Below are 16,999 nucleotides of genomic sequence, written 5' to 3'. Positions count from 1 at the left end.
GAAGTTGATCAAGAACATGAAATATAATGAAAAGATTACGAAACTTATAATAAGAAATTATTTGTTCATTTAATTACTTTTTTTTTAATTCTTTTTCCTCTCCATCATCTTAATCTTGATTCAAATCCATGGATAATATTATCGCTATTAAATTAATCTCCTGATAAAGTCAAACTTATGGATTAACTTATCATAAGCTCATGTTGTTTACATGGAAATTGTATTAATTGATTGTGATTAGTTTTTTTCTTCTTGTCCGAACGATTTAATTATCAACAAAATCAATTAATGAGTGAAAATAGTGTTGACAATATTATTGATAATTAAATTGTCACATGGTTCCAAGAGTTAATTAGTTAATTAGAAATGACACTTTGAGATAAATTGAAAGGTCGATAATTACAATAAATAGAGTTTGATACTGTTTCGATTAGATTGAATTATCGAATGGTAAAAAAAGTTCAGTTCCATTGTCAGAATCAATTAATCGAGTTAATCGAACCTTGTCTGGTGATAAATAGATTCGTAATTGTTCAGGTAGAATATTGATAAAAGCGGTTGATGCCGAATGAATTATCGTTGGACCTTCATGAGATCCCGACGATGAACTTGATGAGGCCAAAGGTTGAGCGGCGGTTAAACGATAGACAAGATTAATATTGAAACTCGGAGATGAACCAATTGAATGATTAAAGGTTGGAAATAAATTGAATCCTCCTTTCAACTCGAAACTTTTAGGACCATTGATACTCCTCAAAGTTGATCTGTTAATTTGATCCTGATTGTGATTAGATTGTTGATCGATCATTATTATTGCCGGTGAATAGTTTCCTGAATATGTTAAATGAATCAGATAGTAACCTGGTTGAAGAATTGATTGAAATTCAATGATGAACAAATTGTTGCGTCGATAATGAAATGAATTAGCAATTAATTGTTTCCTTTGTTCAAATTGATTGTTAGCTAAATCAATTGAGTAAACAGTGATTGTTGTAATAGTTAATTGTGATCCAATGATCAAGGAGCAATATTTTGTGGTTCCATTTAATTTATAATTTAAATCAATTGAACCTTTAATCTCCATTGATGAAGATGAAGAAGGTGATAATAGTAATAGATTAATTGAATAACTGAATGGATTAACTGGATTACCTAATAGCTGATTAACCAAATTAATTTGATTCTCTGTTGATGATTGATGGTTCACCGAATTAATTAAATTCAATATCATTGAACTTTTCTCATTTCGCCAAGGGAAACCATAAGAATTAGTCTCAATCAACCATTTAAGTACAGACAATTTAGATGGATTTGGTTTACTCGAAATCGTTGGACATTTGGTCTCAATTAAAACTGAAGCTTCGATCTCATATTCTGTATCCTTTAATAGGGAATAAGCTTTCTCCCTAAGATTATCATCTTTAATTGCGAATAATCCTCTGATTAAAGCGGTCCCTTTAATCCCGTTCAAATTACCGGTAAGTAGTTTATTCAAAATGAATTCCCAATAAGTAACATTATTCAAAGTCGCCATTCCATGGCGAAATACGACATGCTGTAGATAACTTGGAATATAAGTTCCATTTTCGATCCATGATGATAAATATTTTGAAGAATCTCCAAGACAATCAGGAACTTTCATTTCACATGCATCTTCAAGAAGTTCATATCTGATTACCCTGAAAGTAAAAAATGTAATAAAGGAAGAGGAAGAAAATCAAGCATCAGAAAAATGAAACAATGAATAAACTTCACAAGAGGAAGAATGAAAAATTGAATGAATTATATGTTATACATTAAGTTCAGGAATCATGATCCATGAGATAATTGACTCAACTTTTTTAATCGCATCAACAATTAGCCGAATAATAATAATTGGATTCTAAGTTGTTTCTACATGAATAAGATAAACAAATTCATTTGGATATATTGTATTGTTTTCCAAGTCAATTTTGTGTGTGATTATTGTCATATGTAAATTTGGAAACTTCGTTCACTGATTAAGCTTTACTAACGATTCAAGGATAAGCAACGAAGTGAATTTATATATATAATGGAATTGAAAGTTCAACTTCATCTAGATCAGAATTTAAATTAACAACTTGAAACTTATTCTAAAGCTCCAATTTAAAAGTTTACTTTTAGAATTTCAATTTTCTAAATAATAAAGTCACAGATAAAATCTCAAAGATATTTAATATTAATGGAAATGGAAATTTCTTCATTGGTTGAAATGTTAATTCTCTAATTATGAGAATCGTTATTTTCTCATGTAATAATAATAATACTTGATGGTTACTCAATAGGTAAACATTGCTGACCAGTTGACCAGATTGACCTAAAAATAAAAATGTTCATCAGGTGATAAACTCAACTTACATTTTGTCATATGGCTCTTGAGGTATTTTTAATGATGAGGATGAGGATGGAGATGATGAGATTGATGATGATGGAGATGAAGATGATACCATTGAAACTTTTTCGTATATTGATTCAAGTAAATCTCGTCGATATTTATATAATAGATAGCGACCTTCTCCAAAAGATGGAGCCGCAAATGAAACTTTGGACCAATTTAAGGCTAACCAAAGTGATCCCAATGATGAATAACGTTTGACATTTGACATTAGGTTGAAAAAAATGTCAACCTCAACTAAGCCAAGTTCAAATAAATAATAAACATCAAGTAGTAAACCTGTAAATGTTTGCGGTGAAAATGATTCAGGCTCAGAATTAAGAGCATCAATTATTGTTAACCATTGATTATGAGAATAATTAACAATATAATAACCCTTTTTGTTAACATTAAACACAATCCATGAACAATTGTCACATAATCGATACTCTTGACTTGATTTAGTTAACCAAATTAATCCTGAAGATCCATCGGAAGTTTTATATGTTATTGGAATTAACCAGATTACCGATGATTCGTTAACTAATCGATTAGATGATGATGATGATGATGATGGAATTGGTGGAACTGTTGATGAAGAAGAAGACGAAACAATATGAGGAGAATTTTTTTCCATGGTCAGAGAATCAGTTGAATTAATCGAATTCTCCTGAGAATCAGGATTCCTGGAAGATAGAGATTCCTTGTATGATTTAAGAGCTAAAGATGATATTTGACTCAGACGAACAGTTCCATTCTTATTATGTGTAACAGTTATTATTGGACTTCCTGATTGTTGAGTCCATGAATCGATGAATTCAGTCATATTAATCTAATGTTCATAGAATAATATAAGAATAATATAAGAATAGATAATCCAAAGAAAAAACAAAAGAATGAGAGAAAGAGAGAGAAAAAATATGAAACCAACGTATTGACTGTAGACTTAATCAACTAATCCGAATATACTTTTAGACGAAAAATATAAAAAAGATTATCTTTAGTTAATGTTCAGTTTTACAGAACGAAAAAGAAATCACTTTATCTTATAATCTACAGGGAGAGAAAATTCCCAGTTTCTGATTGCGAGTAAACAACATGGAGAAATAAAGTTCTTGTCCAATGATCCATAAAATATTAGAGTTCGAGGATCGCGGGTTAGTGGAACAAGTGACCTTATTCGAATCTTTTTTATTTGATATAATGTTCTTTGTCCCCTTGATAAAAGTTTGATTGACTCGAAAGATTAAATGTTAAATCTATCAAATGAAAAATGGAAACTATTTCATGCTCACCATTGTCTCTGAGTCTTTGATTCTGTTTGGTGACTTGAATTCATTTACTTTTTTCGCTGTTTACTCATAAAAATATTACACTTTTCAATAGAGTTCCCATTTATCTTTACAAGCAAATGAATATGAATAGAAATCAGGATGGAGAAGAAAAAATCGAGTTGAGAACTTTTTTTTTCTATCTCTCTGTTTTCATTTGGAAATTGAAAAAGAGTGTTGGTTTAAACCCCATGTAAACATGAACAAGAACAGAAAGATGATGATAATGATGAAGATAATTCAGTGAAATGGGTTGATGATAAGTTCGTACATTATGTATAATAATATTTTTCATCTTCTTCCTCATCAAAGGTTGAAGAAAAAAAAAGTTCTGTGAAAAAGAACATTTTTCAAAATTCAGTTAAACACCATGCGAACAAAGGATTAAATTTCCTATTCAATTCACAGAGAAAATAGTAATAATAATAAATGATAACTATTCGAGGAAATACTCAGATTCGATGAGCTTGTTTTTCATTTGATTGATGAAAGAATAAAAATTCACTTTGAAAATCAATAATGAATCAGATCAACTGAATAATATATTGAAATAATTTTCGCTCACAAGTGATAAAGATGATTGAAATTTTCTCTCTAATTGTATTCGAGCTCTTCAAGTGTCCTATTGGTAGGACACAAAGATTGTTTATCAATTTGGACAATTTAATTAACATGATGATCACTTGAGTTGTTGGTGAGATTTTTTCCTTTCAATGGATATCAAACTTACCTCTGAATAATATTTTTCAGCCTCTTCACTGAAATCCCGAGTAACCACATTGGAATCAGAATGTTTAGTTAAATAGGATCGAATCAGTTTGGTCATGTTATCATGGTGAATAAAGTCTTCCATCATTCTTAAAATGCTTCCACCTTTCTGATAACTTAACCAACTGAAAGATTGTTTTATCTGATTAGCATTTGCTATCGGTGCTACTGTCCGATTCCATGGATTGTAAATACCACGTAAATCGTATGCAAGTGAGGTTCGATATCGATTGATTAAAAATAGATCATCAGAGGACATTCCAGGGTCAACATGTTCGACAGCTTTGGTGGCAAAGTACGTGGCGAAACCCTCATTAAGCCAAGTGTGTTCCCACCAGCGTAGTGTTACCAGATTACCGAACCACTATTCGTGAATGGAGATAGATTAATGAATCAAGTATAATGAATCAAATGACACACTTGATGGATAAATATTAAGTTTAAATCGTTAATTGGATTAACATTTCTTTTCAATTTGATAACTCACTTGGTGAGCGATTTCATGAGCTGTTGTATACAGAATCCATTCCTTATTGTAAACCTCATAATCGCCATCTTTTTGATATAAGATTCGATGATAGAATTGGATAATTAAGCCAGAATGTTCCATTCCGAATGATGGATAATGTGGAGCAGCGAAAATATCTATTAATAGAAACAGAATTAAATTATTATTCTCTTCATTTCTAACAATAAAGATAATCTTGATCATCAATGGTTAAACAGTTCAGATAGATTTCCATCATGAAAAAATCGTTTCATCGTTCAGATGAATAATTTATCTCTTTGCCATATGAATGTTCAAATTTCGAGCCAATTGATTATAATTTTTTCTTCCAGCAAGAATTTTGGTTGAATAAACAATTTGTTCATCTTTTAATGTTTACATTTGATAATCGAATGGTGAAAATATAATGATAATAATAACATGATAGAATTGATATAATTGACTAGATGAATTCCACTAATTTATCGAACATGAAATAATAGTAAATAACCTTGATAGATCAAAGGAATAGAGAAACTTTTCTTCTCAATGAATGTTCGTAATGATTGTTTTTCTAAGGATTTTTTCAGCTTAACGACTGAACAATTCCTGGAAAATCAGTATCATGCTGATCAATTAAAGTGTAATCGTTTTTTTTTATATCAAAAGTCGGAAAATTTTCGCGGAATCGAAATGACATCTAGTGAGTTACCATTCAACTCGATGTAAAGTTTTCTTGGTCGTTTTTGTTTTCATGGAGATCTGAATAAAATCTGAACAAAGTTCTTGTTAAGAATATAAATATACTAACCTAATTTCGGGAATTTATATTCGATCCCAAGATATTGTTGAAAAAATTCCATACACTTAACGGTAATAGATAAAGCGTAATCTGTTTTATTCGAGTCTTCTTTCAATGTTATTATTCCGATCTGAATATATAAGGAAGATAAAATTGAGAGAGTGATTAATTTTCCTTCATCAATATACTGATAATGTACTTGACTTTCTCACCTCTACTCCTCGTGATGTCGATGCAATTGAACGTTGACAGTCACAAACAACGAGAGCAACAAGATACGTCGTCATTAGAGGTGATTCCTTGAACGTTGATATACTCCAATTCTGAGAGTCAATCTCAGAACTGTTGACAATACTTTCCAAGGGCATGTTAGAATAAGCTTTCAATGATGAATTATGTTTAACACTAATTTTAAAATGAGCTTTCATATCGGGCTCATCGAAACAGGGGAAAGCTTTTCGAGCATGGATTGGTTCAAATTTCGTCATGTAAGTGTATCTATTTGAAAAGAAAAAAACACAAAAAAATACAATCATCAAAACGACAACCAAATTAAACTAACACCAACAGAATTTGTTAAATGATTGTCAACTGTCAATTTCTAATTTACTTTTCCATTTAATCAATCAGGTGGTTGTTTTAAGATGGAAAATTTGAATTTCCCTCTCGATAAAAAAGGTTTCCTTTCATTACCATTGAGAGGCGACACTTTTGAGTTGTTATGGTTTCGCTTTGAAACTTTATCTAAAAGTTTGTTCTGATTGGAGCTGCCATCTAGTTTAGAATTGGAAAACTAATTTTCGCGATATTTTTTTTTTCTTTCTCTTCTCTTGTTAATTTTATCAATCTTTCTTTTTCAAGGTTAAATCATTTAATTAAGAAATTGGTATTAATTAGCTCACCTTGTTATTGGTGTTGTTGTTTGATGGATAAGAAAACCTAAACTTTGAAAAGTTCCTGTAAATTTGATAAACATTGAAATCATCTGATGGTCAGTAACATTATCAACAGTTTCGATAACATAAATATCCGATTTACTGAGCCAACTTTTTGTCACCAAAATGGTATCACCGGAATCTTGATATTTCAGGGAAAGTGAACTGATATTAAGCGTGTTTATCTGAATGTTAAGACAATTTGTCGATTTAAGAACCATGAATGAAATGTTAACAGTTCCTGAGAAAGTTTCAATTCCTTCAGTAAGATCCCAGTGAACATGATAACGATAAGGTTTGAATAATAATGATGAAAGTCTAACATAAGGTTCCAATGGTGTTGATTCCCGATTATTGGTGAAACGAATCGACATATTGAATCGACTGGATCGATGAGTTTTATTAACAAATAAACGTTTATCATCATCATCATCTTCATCATTATCAGCAATTAAATCACCATCAACAGAATCAAAATGTGACCCAGTTGATGAAATTGTCACAATTGTGAAGATAAAAACAGAAAATATCAAAAAGTATTGATAAAATGATTGAAACATTTTCCCTTTGATTTTGTTACTTTGTTTTTAAACTACAATAATTATGTTGATTGTTTAATACTTGAAGATAAACTTTGTTGTTATCACAATTTAGCACATAATTAACAATTGTTGACAACTAATTTGATGCAGATTATGTTGATTAAGTGTTGCCCATTAGCAGGAATAACAATTAACTTTGCTTTGTTAGGCAAAGAATCAAGTTAGAACCATTGAAAACGAGAAAAAAAAGAAGAAGCAAAAAAAAAGTTCTGTTGAGAAAAAAAAAGAATAAAAAAATTGTCAAGAATTGTAATTGTGATGATAATTGAGAGTATTCAGTGAGATGATGATAACATTTTGTGAGTTGATGAAGATGAAGATGCTGATAATGATGATGATGAGTGAGAGACTCGTGAATCTCAGTTACAACGAAGATGATAAAAATGATGAAGAAGAAGAAGAAGAAAAAAAAATTAAGATTGTTGAGTTTCCTAACTAACTAACTTACCAAAGTAACAATATATATACACACACACTAGTAGTTGACTGTTTGATCTGATTAACTTTAATTGAGTTTGATTAAGATTGATCATCAAGAAACTTTGTCTCTTTTATAATATTTTTCTTAGACTTTTAATACTCACTACTTATAATATAATATAAACGTCTTCACTTTCATCTTCATCAGTTTGTCTTTCTACCCTCTAAAAAGGATATATTTGCCTTGAGAAAATTGAACAATCATGATGCTCACAGAATCAATAATAATACAGTCACATGAACACCGAGTGCCTGTGGGAATTTTTCCCAATCTTCCGCATTAACATCACTTCTTGTCCCCCTCCCACCAATTCTCTCTCTCTCTCTCTCTCTCATCATCATCATCTTCTTCTTCATCTTCTCTGACTTTTCCATCTTCTTTTCCTCTGATGTCTTCTTTTTTTCTCACTCTTTTCCGGTTCCGGTTGCGATGCAAAGTGTAAATTGTATGTACATTATAATGAAAATGACAATCACTTAAAACTAGAACATAATTGATTACAATTAATTGTAAAACAAACATGAGATATTCATGTAATCACATTGATTGTTATTGTTTGTTGTTGTTGTTGTTGTTGTTTTCGTTAATTAACTTGCATAGTAACAAAAAGTCACTAATCAAATGGACTAATTAACTTGTCTCTCTCTCGCTCTCTTAATTGTTGATAAGAAGCAAAAAAATTACCTCCGATTTAATGGAAAAATTTGCAGAAATTAAAACCACTCACCTTGAAAAAGTAAATCATCTTTTAATTGTTTCCACTGTAGACAATTAAATTTAATTGCAACTTCGCATTTGATAATATCGTTTAGATTACAATCATTGTAATGAATTCATCTTAACTTATCCTAGTAAATTCAATCAATCTTAACAATTAAATAATTGATCAACTGATCATCAACAATCAAAGTAATCCAAAGTAATTTATCTTACTAATTGTATAAATTATCACAAAATTAACTGATTGTTTGGTCAATATTATTATTTATTTGTGGCTAATCAATTAATATAATCAATTGATTTTGACTTTTTTCCTTCACAATTTGGTTGATATATTTTTACAAAAATTAGTATTGACAAAAGGAAAAGATTTGGACAGTTTCAATTTAAATATGATTACAATTGTATTAATTATATTAATAGACAAATCAATGTATAAAATTTTTGAGCCTTTGTAGTTTTTGTTAATTGTAATGATTAGTTAATTGTTGTTGACGTTTAAAATTTTTGGTTCTCAGAGACAATTTGAGTGGCAATGAAAGTGAAAATGTTGGGAATATAACATTTGATGAGAGGAGAAAGAAACAAATCAAGTTAATCAGCGAGTTAATTTACAATTAATTGTTTTAATCAGTTGATGATTAACTCAATCAATCAACAAGAATCTCCATTGATTGTTCCCGTTGTGGTGACAATTTGATTCCCTTTCAATTTGGCAAACACTGTTTTCGGCTTCTTATTATTAGATCGTAACTTTTTACTCGAACTTTGTTTTCGTTTCGGCGATTGTGGTGCAACCGGAATATTAAGTCGAGTTGTTGGAAGATTGGACGTTGATGATGATTCCGATGAGGTGGAAGATGATGACAAGGAGGAGGGAGAAGCAATCAAATCATCAGGAGTTCGTTGCTGCTGGTGATTAGAAGTTGATGCCAATGAGGTTAAACCGTAAGGTGAACGAGTATTGTCCCTAATTATTGCAGGTAAAAGCTCATCTGATGAGCCTCGATGATTAGAAGCACTAGAACGTTGTAAATTTGACCTTCGGTCAAGTGTATTATTTGGGCCGATCATCATCATGTTATTATATTGATTATTATCACGAATATTGTTGGCTCGTCCAATTTTACCGGTTGAATGGATTGGATGTTTATTATTGATAAACTGATGAAGCTGCTGATATTCAGAATGATTCTGAGAGGGATGAATAGTTTGGTGATGCTGATGATTATTATGGTGGACATAAGTTGATGATAATGGTTGTTGATATTGATGATATGAATGATTATGGTGTAAATAATTGGAACTCTGTTGAAATTGTCCTGGTGTTGTTGATGGTGAGCAATTTAATCCACTTGAATGTAGCAAATTGTTTGAATGATAAACAGAATCTTCAGGAATACATTCATATAAATGTTCACCAGGTATTCGAGTTAAACTTACATCACCTCTCATGATTATTGGTCTCAAAGGACCTGAGGTAGCATCTGAATGAGTTAATCCTTCCATGAGAGCTCTGGTTTCCATCTCACAATCAATATCAGGATCAGTTGAATGTTCATAAATCCGAGTGGTTCCATCTTCTAATGTTGTCATCATTTTACGAGCCGATGAAAGTAATTGAGATGAACCTGAGCCAATCATTGGCTCTTCTGATTCTGGATAGAAAGATGTATCAGGATAAGGACATGATGATAGTGGAATCCCTTGACCACCACAACCACCACCACCAGCAGAGGATCCTGAAGATGAAGGTTTAGCTGTGGTGTTGGTAGAAGAGGTTATTGAAGTAGCTTGAATCAAAGAGGATGAATGATGAGTTGTTGGTGATGAGGATGAATGTTGATGAGATGAAGGATGGAAAAAAGCAGCTCGATCTAATGGATTTGATGAATTAATCTTTTCTCCATCAAAAGTTGAACATAATTGACAACATAACCATGATAACCATGAGCATCTTGATACAGTTCGAATATATTCCCGACGAACTTGTTCATTAATTAAACATGAAAAGATGAAGATGAAAAATCCTTGGAATACATTGAATCCGGTGAAAAGATAAGCAGTAATTAGACCAGGAAAAGTTACATAGATTATCCCAAAGGTCCAAGTTAATCCCAATAAAAAGACCAGAGCAAGTGATCCTCGAGCCCATAACCTATTAGAAAATAATCAAAGTTAATACAACAATTAGATCAACAATCAAATCAAATTGAAAACGTATTTACGATTGGTTAATATTATCTATTGAGTTGGTTAATTGAGATACAAATTGTTCATCAATAAAAAAAAATGAAATGTCATCAAACTTGATTTAACTGATTCGATAAGCTTTTGATTGACACAATTAGGATTTAATTTTGTTTCCAATTTTATCTAATCAACTTTTTTTTCTTCTTCTCTTAAATTTAAATTAAAATTTAATCATCGAAAATCAAGTTTTTTCTTCATTCTAAATTCAATTTGGTTAATTGAATTTCTTGTTAGATGAACATACAAATCATGATAATCTAAACTAAGTAGAGGTAAAAATAAATATCTGATCATTTAAAATGCTCAACAATTTATCATGTCAAATTTTGATATTCAACTAATCAGTTATATGATTTAATGTTCATTTGATTGATTAACTGTTAACGATATTATCTAGACAATTTAATTGTTCTGTTGATTATATAAAACATGATAAAAGATATTAAATGGAAACGGTAAGAATATTTATCTCTCTCTCTCTTATATTTGTTGATTATCATTTCTTTTTCCTATGAAATATAATCTCCTTGCTGAGTTACTTTAATTTGCATAAATTTATTTTTCCATTTTGACAGAAGCATAATAATAATCATCATCATTATCATGATGGTTATGATGATTGTTATCATTATTATTATCGTCATTATCGTCATTATTATTATTATTATTGTTGTTATCATGATAACTATTATGGTTATGGTATGACTATCATTTGGTTTCCATCAAGAAAAAAGTATCAACAGGAATTGGGACCAGATTAGGAACCAAGAGGAGAGAGAGAGAGAGAGATTCAAGACAAAAGAAGATGTAATTTGTTGGTTATCATAATATCATAGAAGAAGAGGAAGAAGTGAGAGAGAAAGAGGAAGATGATGATAAATAATCTTAGACTGAAGCTGATGATGAATAAAATGTTGAGCTAAATGTAAGTTGAGCTCAATTAAAGCAACTAGTTGTTGCGAATATAATTTCAAGCTCAAGATAAAGCGAAAAGTATTTTTATCATAGACTAACAAGAGTGAGTGAGTGAGAGAGAGAGAGAGAGAGAGAGAGAGAGAGAGAGAGAGAGAGAGAGAGAGAGGAAGATGAGATATAATTAAATCTAAAATTGACTGGGAGGAGGAAAAGGAAGAGGAAAATTAGATGAAACTATTCAGTGTAATGATGATAAGATGCTCACATAAGCTGCTTATATCTTGAAACTAGAATTGCTTGGCGTCTGTGAATAAGTTTTCATTCAGTTGATTAATAATTTATTATAATTTAAAAATTAAATATAAGGGAAGCCCCAAGTTAGTTAGTTGATGTATCAAGTTTGTTGTTCATGTTTCATCATGAAAATGCAGGTCGGTTGGTGTAACATGTCAACAGAAGACGAAGCAAAAAAAGAAATTAGAAATTGAGAGAGAGAGAGAGAGATGGTTGTTATCATGATGATGGAAAGATGAATGAACCAGAAGAAATTGAAAGAAAGGTAAGTGATGATGTTGATAATGAAAATGATGAGATGATGATGATGAGAAATATGGGTGAACATGTTTCATAATATTCAGGTAAATGAACAAAAAGCAAACCAATGTTTCAGATGAAGTTCATGTTGTGTGAGTGAGTTTGTGTTTTCAATCATAATCATCATGATCCAGTCAACCATAAATTGAATTAAGTGTCGTTCAATTAATAAACATTATCGATCACCATCAGTATAAATATTATCAGGGAAAAAGAATATGAATTCAAGATTAATATGAGAATCAAAAAAAAGAAATGAGAATAAAATAATAATAATAAAATACGAAAATAAACAGAAATGATCAATAGGAACTTTGAAACAATCAAGTTAAGTGACATTTTCTTTCAAAGTATTAACATCAACATGGAACAAGAATACAAACCAATTAACTTGGAATAAGTAAATTGTACATCTAATTGCTGATGATCAAGGATAATAATCATTTACATGGAGAATCCTTTTACTTGCAAACATCAATATCGATGGTTGAATCATTGAGAACTGATTAAAGCCTTAAGTTAATGAAAACCATCCCAAAGATAAAATTAACAGATCAAGTGAATCTTTTTCCTTGTTTGTATTAATAGTTGATTAGTTGATCATTTTTATCCACAATTCTTACTATTATTTTCAACTCTTTTATGTCCTTATCCTCTTTTCATCATCATGGATCTTTTGTCTTCTCAACCTTTTCCTAATCTCTTACGATTTACCCAAAGATGAAGATGAAAATGATGAAGAGCAACAAGAAAAGAGAGAGAGAGAGAGAGAAAAGGATTATCCTTGATCTTATATTATATAAAGTAAGAATGTTTATCTTTTCCCAAAAGAAATTGATCCTCACCTACTGATCATCCATTAATCCAACAGATTAATTCAAGTTTATTGGTCATTTTCAGGGAATCAAGGTAATATTATCAACGATGGATAACATTATTCAGAGATATCTTTTACTCTCATCGGATTCTCATCATCACTTCATCTTTTAAATCATCTTGAAAAGGTTCATTCATTTATCTTTGTTTTGGTAAAAAAAAAATCAACCGATAAAATTACATGATAATTGTGAATAAAAGTAAACAATTAAGAGTCAAAATTGAACAATTATCTTTATTAGTAATCATTTCTGATAAACTATCCAATCCTCAAAAGTTCATGACTAAACCTCACTCATTTAATCCGTATGATAATCAGATATTTGCTTCTGATTACCTGTAAGTATATAAATTGAGATTATCATGAGAAAACAACTAAATTTATCATGAAATTATTTCAACTTAATGAGCAGAATAATCAAAAATAATGAGTATTAATTACAGAAGAGAAAACTTTTTTTTTCTTCTTCCTGGAACAAAACCAAAAAATTTAATCAGGTAAATCAACTGGAAAATATTAATTCTCATGCATCTTTACCCTGATCTCAATTTCTCAGTAATCAGAACAGAATTAGTTTAATCTATTGAAATAATTAAATGACAACAAATCTCCTTTTCTCTCCATGGTGATAATTAAATTTACTTCCAGAGTTTGGTGTAAAGTTGATTGTTATTTACATGATAATCTCTCAATGATACTTTTTAATTGTTGTCACTTGTTGATGATCATTTTTAATCAACCAATTAGTTTGAGAAATTAATCCAAATTAACAACAATAACAACGTCAACTCAACAAAATTTTAGGTTTCCCTTTTCAAGATAAATCACTTTCTATTACCTGGGCCATTGATTGTGATAAATTAGTTAATTAATCAGTCAACTGAAATGAAGGCTGAATCAATTAAATTAGCTACAGTTTTAAAAACAGAAATGAGTAAAATTTAAAATTTTGATTAACTCAAAAACTGTTTACAACTTTATCCATCAACAGTTAACCATCAGATTCATATGATACTTGTTGTTGATGGTTATGGTTATTAAACCGTAAGTAATCATGGTAAACAGTTACCGACTAATTAATTAACGGTAAACAGTGAAAAAGACACGATAATTATATGAATACATGTAAAATTGACGTTTCATGAAACTATCATGAGGTACAATTGAAATTGAAAGACGATGGGACGATTGAGTTGATTGACCAACGAGCGATATAAACATGACGATGACGACAATTGAATTGAATTAAACTCTCAATTGATGACTTGATAAACTTTTGTATATATAAGACGGAAAGGGGATTAACAGATATTGGATTAAGAGGAAGATAATTAGAGATTAAGAATAGTAATTACCTGATTCTTTTAATCCTATCCTGATGCTTGACCTCTTTATGGACAAAAGAGGTTGATATATGTTTACACATGGCACATTGAGCGATAACCAGGAAAACAAGATTACAAGTAAGTATTAGACCCAAAGGAAGGACAAATGATTGAAGGACAACACTTGAATCTATCCAGCAAACCGATGATGTTGACCCACCACCACCACCATAGGGTGATCTAGATAAGCCCAGGGTGAGTCCAATGATAGTTAATGGTGAAACATAGGCAGTGATAAAATAAATTGGTAAACGAGATGATGGAGGTTCAAAAACCTCAATTAACATGTAGTAAAGGTGAATTCCCTCCATGAGCATCCAAAAGAATGATGATAATAGACAATAATGAAGAGTTGCACCGATAATTGAGCAAAATACACCAAGGGAAACTTTATCAATGCCCAAGATGAAAATCAGTTGAACCGCTAATAGACAAAGGCACAAATTGGTATGGATAAAGGTTCGTTCAGCACGAAGATTCCTGAGATTGGGAAAAGAAAACAAGAAATTTGATTAAAACAATTGATTACATTTGGAAAATTTGATTTACATTGAAACGATTCAACAATCAATCAATTCATCAGTAGGAAATTTTCACTCTCTCTCTCTCTCCCTGAACAGAATAATCATCAGTGTGACCATGATACTTTTTCTCATTGAGATGTAGATTAGAATTGTGAATTGAATTAACTCAATCTGAATAGACAATTTCATGTTTAATCTAATTTTATCTCTTCTCCTAATAAACCATTAACCAATCAGTGAATTTATATATCAACAAGAGTTACTAACTCATCAGAATAATAATAAAATGAATTCAATAATAATGTTAATCATAATGGGGAGAGAGGAAAAGTTATAACATGTAAATGAAATGATCTGTAATTTGGAAGCAATTTATGCAAATTAACAAATCAACTCATTAAATGACTTCTATCTCTTTAATATATATTTTGTTGTCTTTTCATCATTACTTTATATCCATGATATTTATGTATATATATATAAGTTTGAGAGTTTGTTGATACACCGAAGACAAATTAATGAGATGATGATATTATTCAGTAAGAATATATTTTTTTTTCTTCATCTTCTTCTTCCTCATCTTGTTTTCCATCATGATGATCAATTTCAAGTCTCAACTTTTCTCATCATTATCAATCGTATTTGTAATATTATCATTAGTTAACAAGTGAGAGTTTACTCTGTGTATGTATATTACTCAAGAGCTACAGGGTTAAATTCAATTGGGTGTGATCAATGAATAGAAATGAAATAGATGCTTGAATAACACTTAAATCTCATTGGAAAAATAAAAATATACATAATAATAATGAGACGAAATGATTATCATGATAATATTAAAAGTTTCATCTTCCCTGTTGATGAAAAATAGTAAACAAGGGACAGAGGAACAAGAAATGACTTTTAATACTGACCAATGGCTACTGACTAATGAGAGTGATAATGATAAAACTTATGATGATAATGATGATGATGATGATGATGATGATTATATGGAAACGGAGAGGAAGAAGATAATAATATTATTAGAAAGAGTGAAAAAGAGATGGAGATAAAACTGAATGAAATGATCTCAATTGAAAGTGACTATGCGATCAACAGGAAATCGATTGACTCAAGAGACTATCGATCATTATGGTTGTTGCCTTTACTCATTACTGTTCATATTATTATGTGTGTTTCTATTAAAATGTCGTGTCCAAATATTGACTGGACTCTTGGGTCACTCAGTTGAGTCAAAATGTGAGATTGACCAATGTAAATGTTGCTTTTCGCAAGTCCATTAGCTTTCATTTTCTTTAGCTTCACTTTATCCTCATCAATTGTTCATGCGATTATTTTTAAGATGAACTTTCATCTTCTCTCTCTCTCCATCTCTCTCTCTCTCTCTATCTCTATCTCTATCTCTCTCTCTCTCTTGCTTTTTGTCACCATGATGAAAGATAATAATTGATATTGTATATTAATTTTACTTCAATTACTCCTTTTCTAATCAATTAGAATCAACTTAAGGGCTTTTCCATTAACTGAAAAACCGAATTAAACTCGGTGAATGTTAGTAGTTAAAAAAAGGCTTCACTGGCACAGAAAGAGAAGAAAGAGAAGAAAGAGAAAGAGTAAGAGAAAATAAAAAGTAAGAGAAAAGAAAGAGAAAAAGAAAGAAACACGAAACACGAAATAAATTGGACACATAAAACAATTAACGGTGAAACTTTTTTATTTGTTTCGAACTAACTTTTCGACCAAGTCGAAAAGTTTATTGATTGAGTTTTCCAACTCGCACAATTTGTTTTTAATAAAAACATTATCATCGTTAGATGATTGTGATGATGATGATGAACACATATTTTTCGAACTCTCGTCCAAAAGGACGAAGAGTTCATCAATATCACTTTTAGAAGGCTCGAAGGTCACCAGGCTTCGAGCCTCC

At 30.4% G+C, this 16,999-nt stretch overlaps 2 protein-coding genes across 5 annotated transcripts in view; both read right to left on the bottom strand.

Moving 5' to 3' along the window:
- Nucleotides 1-50: 50 nt before the first annotated feature.
- LOC128387426 (thyrotropin-releasing hormone-degrading ectoenzyme-like) lies at nucleotides 51-7,893 on the bottom strand. 2 transcript variants are annotated; one of them, XM_053346623.1, is made up of 8 exons: nucleotides 6,686-7,893; nucleotides 5,996-6,281; nucleotides 5,793-5,913; nucleotides 4,982-5,139; nucleotides 4,457-4,858; nucleotides 2,380-3,227; nucleotides 1,153-1,679; nucleotides 51-831 (listed from the first exon to the last, which is right to left on the bottom strand). In XM_053346623.1, exons 1-8 carry the CDS (start codon nucleotides 7,276-7,278, stop codon nucleotides 431-433), a joined length of 3,336 nt encoding a protein of 1,111 aa, XP_053202598.1. In that variant the 5' UTR covers nucleotides 7,279-7,893; the 3' UTR covers nucleotides 51-430. The 2 variants fall into 2 exon arrangements, with proteins under 2 accessions (XP_053202598.1, XP_053202597.1); XM_053346622.1 differs by having other exon boundaries at nucleotides 51-1,679; nucleotides 6,686-7,891.
- An 872-nt stretch (nucleotides 7,894-8,765) lies between these two features.
- The window catches only part of LOC128387425 (adhesion G protein-coupled receptor L2-like), a 69,532-nt gene continuing 61,298 nt past the window's right edge, over nucleotides 8,766-16,999 (bottom strand). For 2 of the 3 annotated variants that reach the window (XM_053346618.1, XM_053346620.1), the window contains exons 8-10: nucleotides 14,516-15,025; nucleotides 11,955-11,993; nucleotides 8,766-10,679 (exon numbers count right to left, since the gene is read on the bottom strand). In XM_053346618.1, the coding sequence (XP_053202593.1) occupies nucleotides 9,176-10,679; nucleotides 11,955-11,993; nucleotides 14,516-15,025 (2,053 nt within the window). In that variant the 3' untranslated portion in view covers nucleotides 8,766-9,175. The remainder of the gene's footprint in view (nucleotides 10,680-11,954; nucleotides 11,994-14,515; nucleotides 15,026-16,999) is intronic. The other variant, XM_053346619.1, reaches the window with a different exon arrangement.

The sequence above is a fragment of the Panonychus citri genome, unplaced genomic scaffold (genome assembly GCF_014898815.1).
Source record: "Panonychus citri isolate SS breed McGregor unplaced genomic scaffold, ASM1489881v1 Contig00090, whole genome shotgun sequence".
Taxonomy (NCBI): Eukaryota; Metazoa; Arthropoda; class Arachnida; order Trombidiformes; family Tetranychidae; genus Panonychus; species Panonychus citri.
The sequence above is the reverse complement of the archived record's forward strand: the minus strand, read 5'-3'. Positions and strand labels throughout refer to the sequence as shown.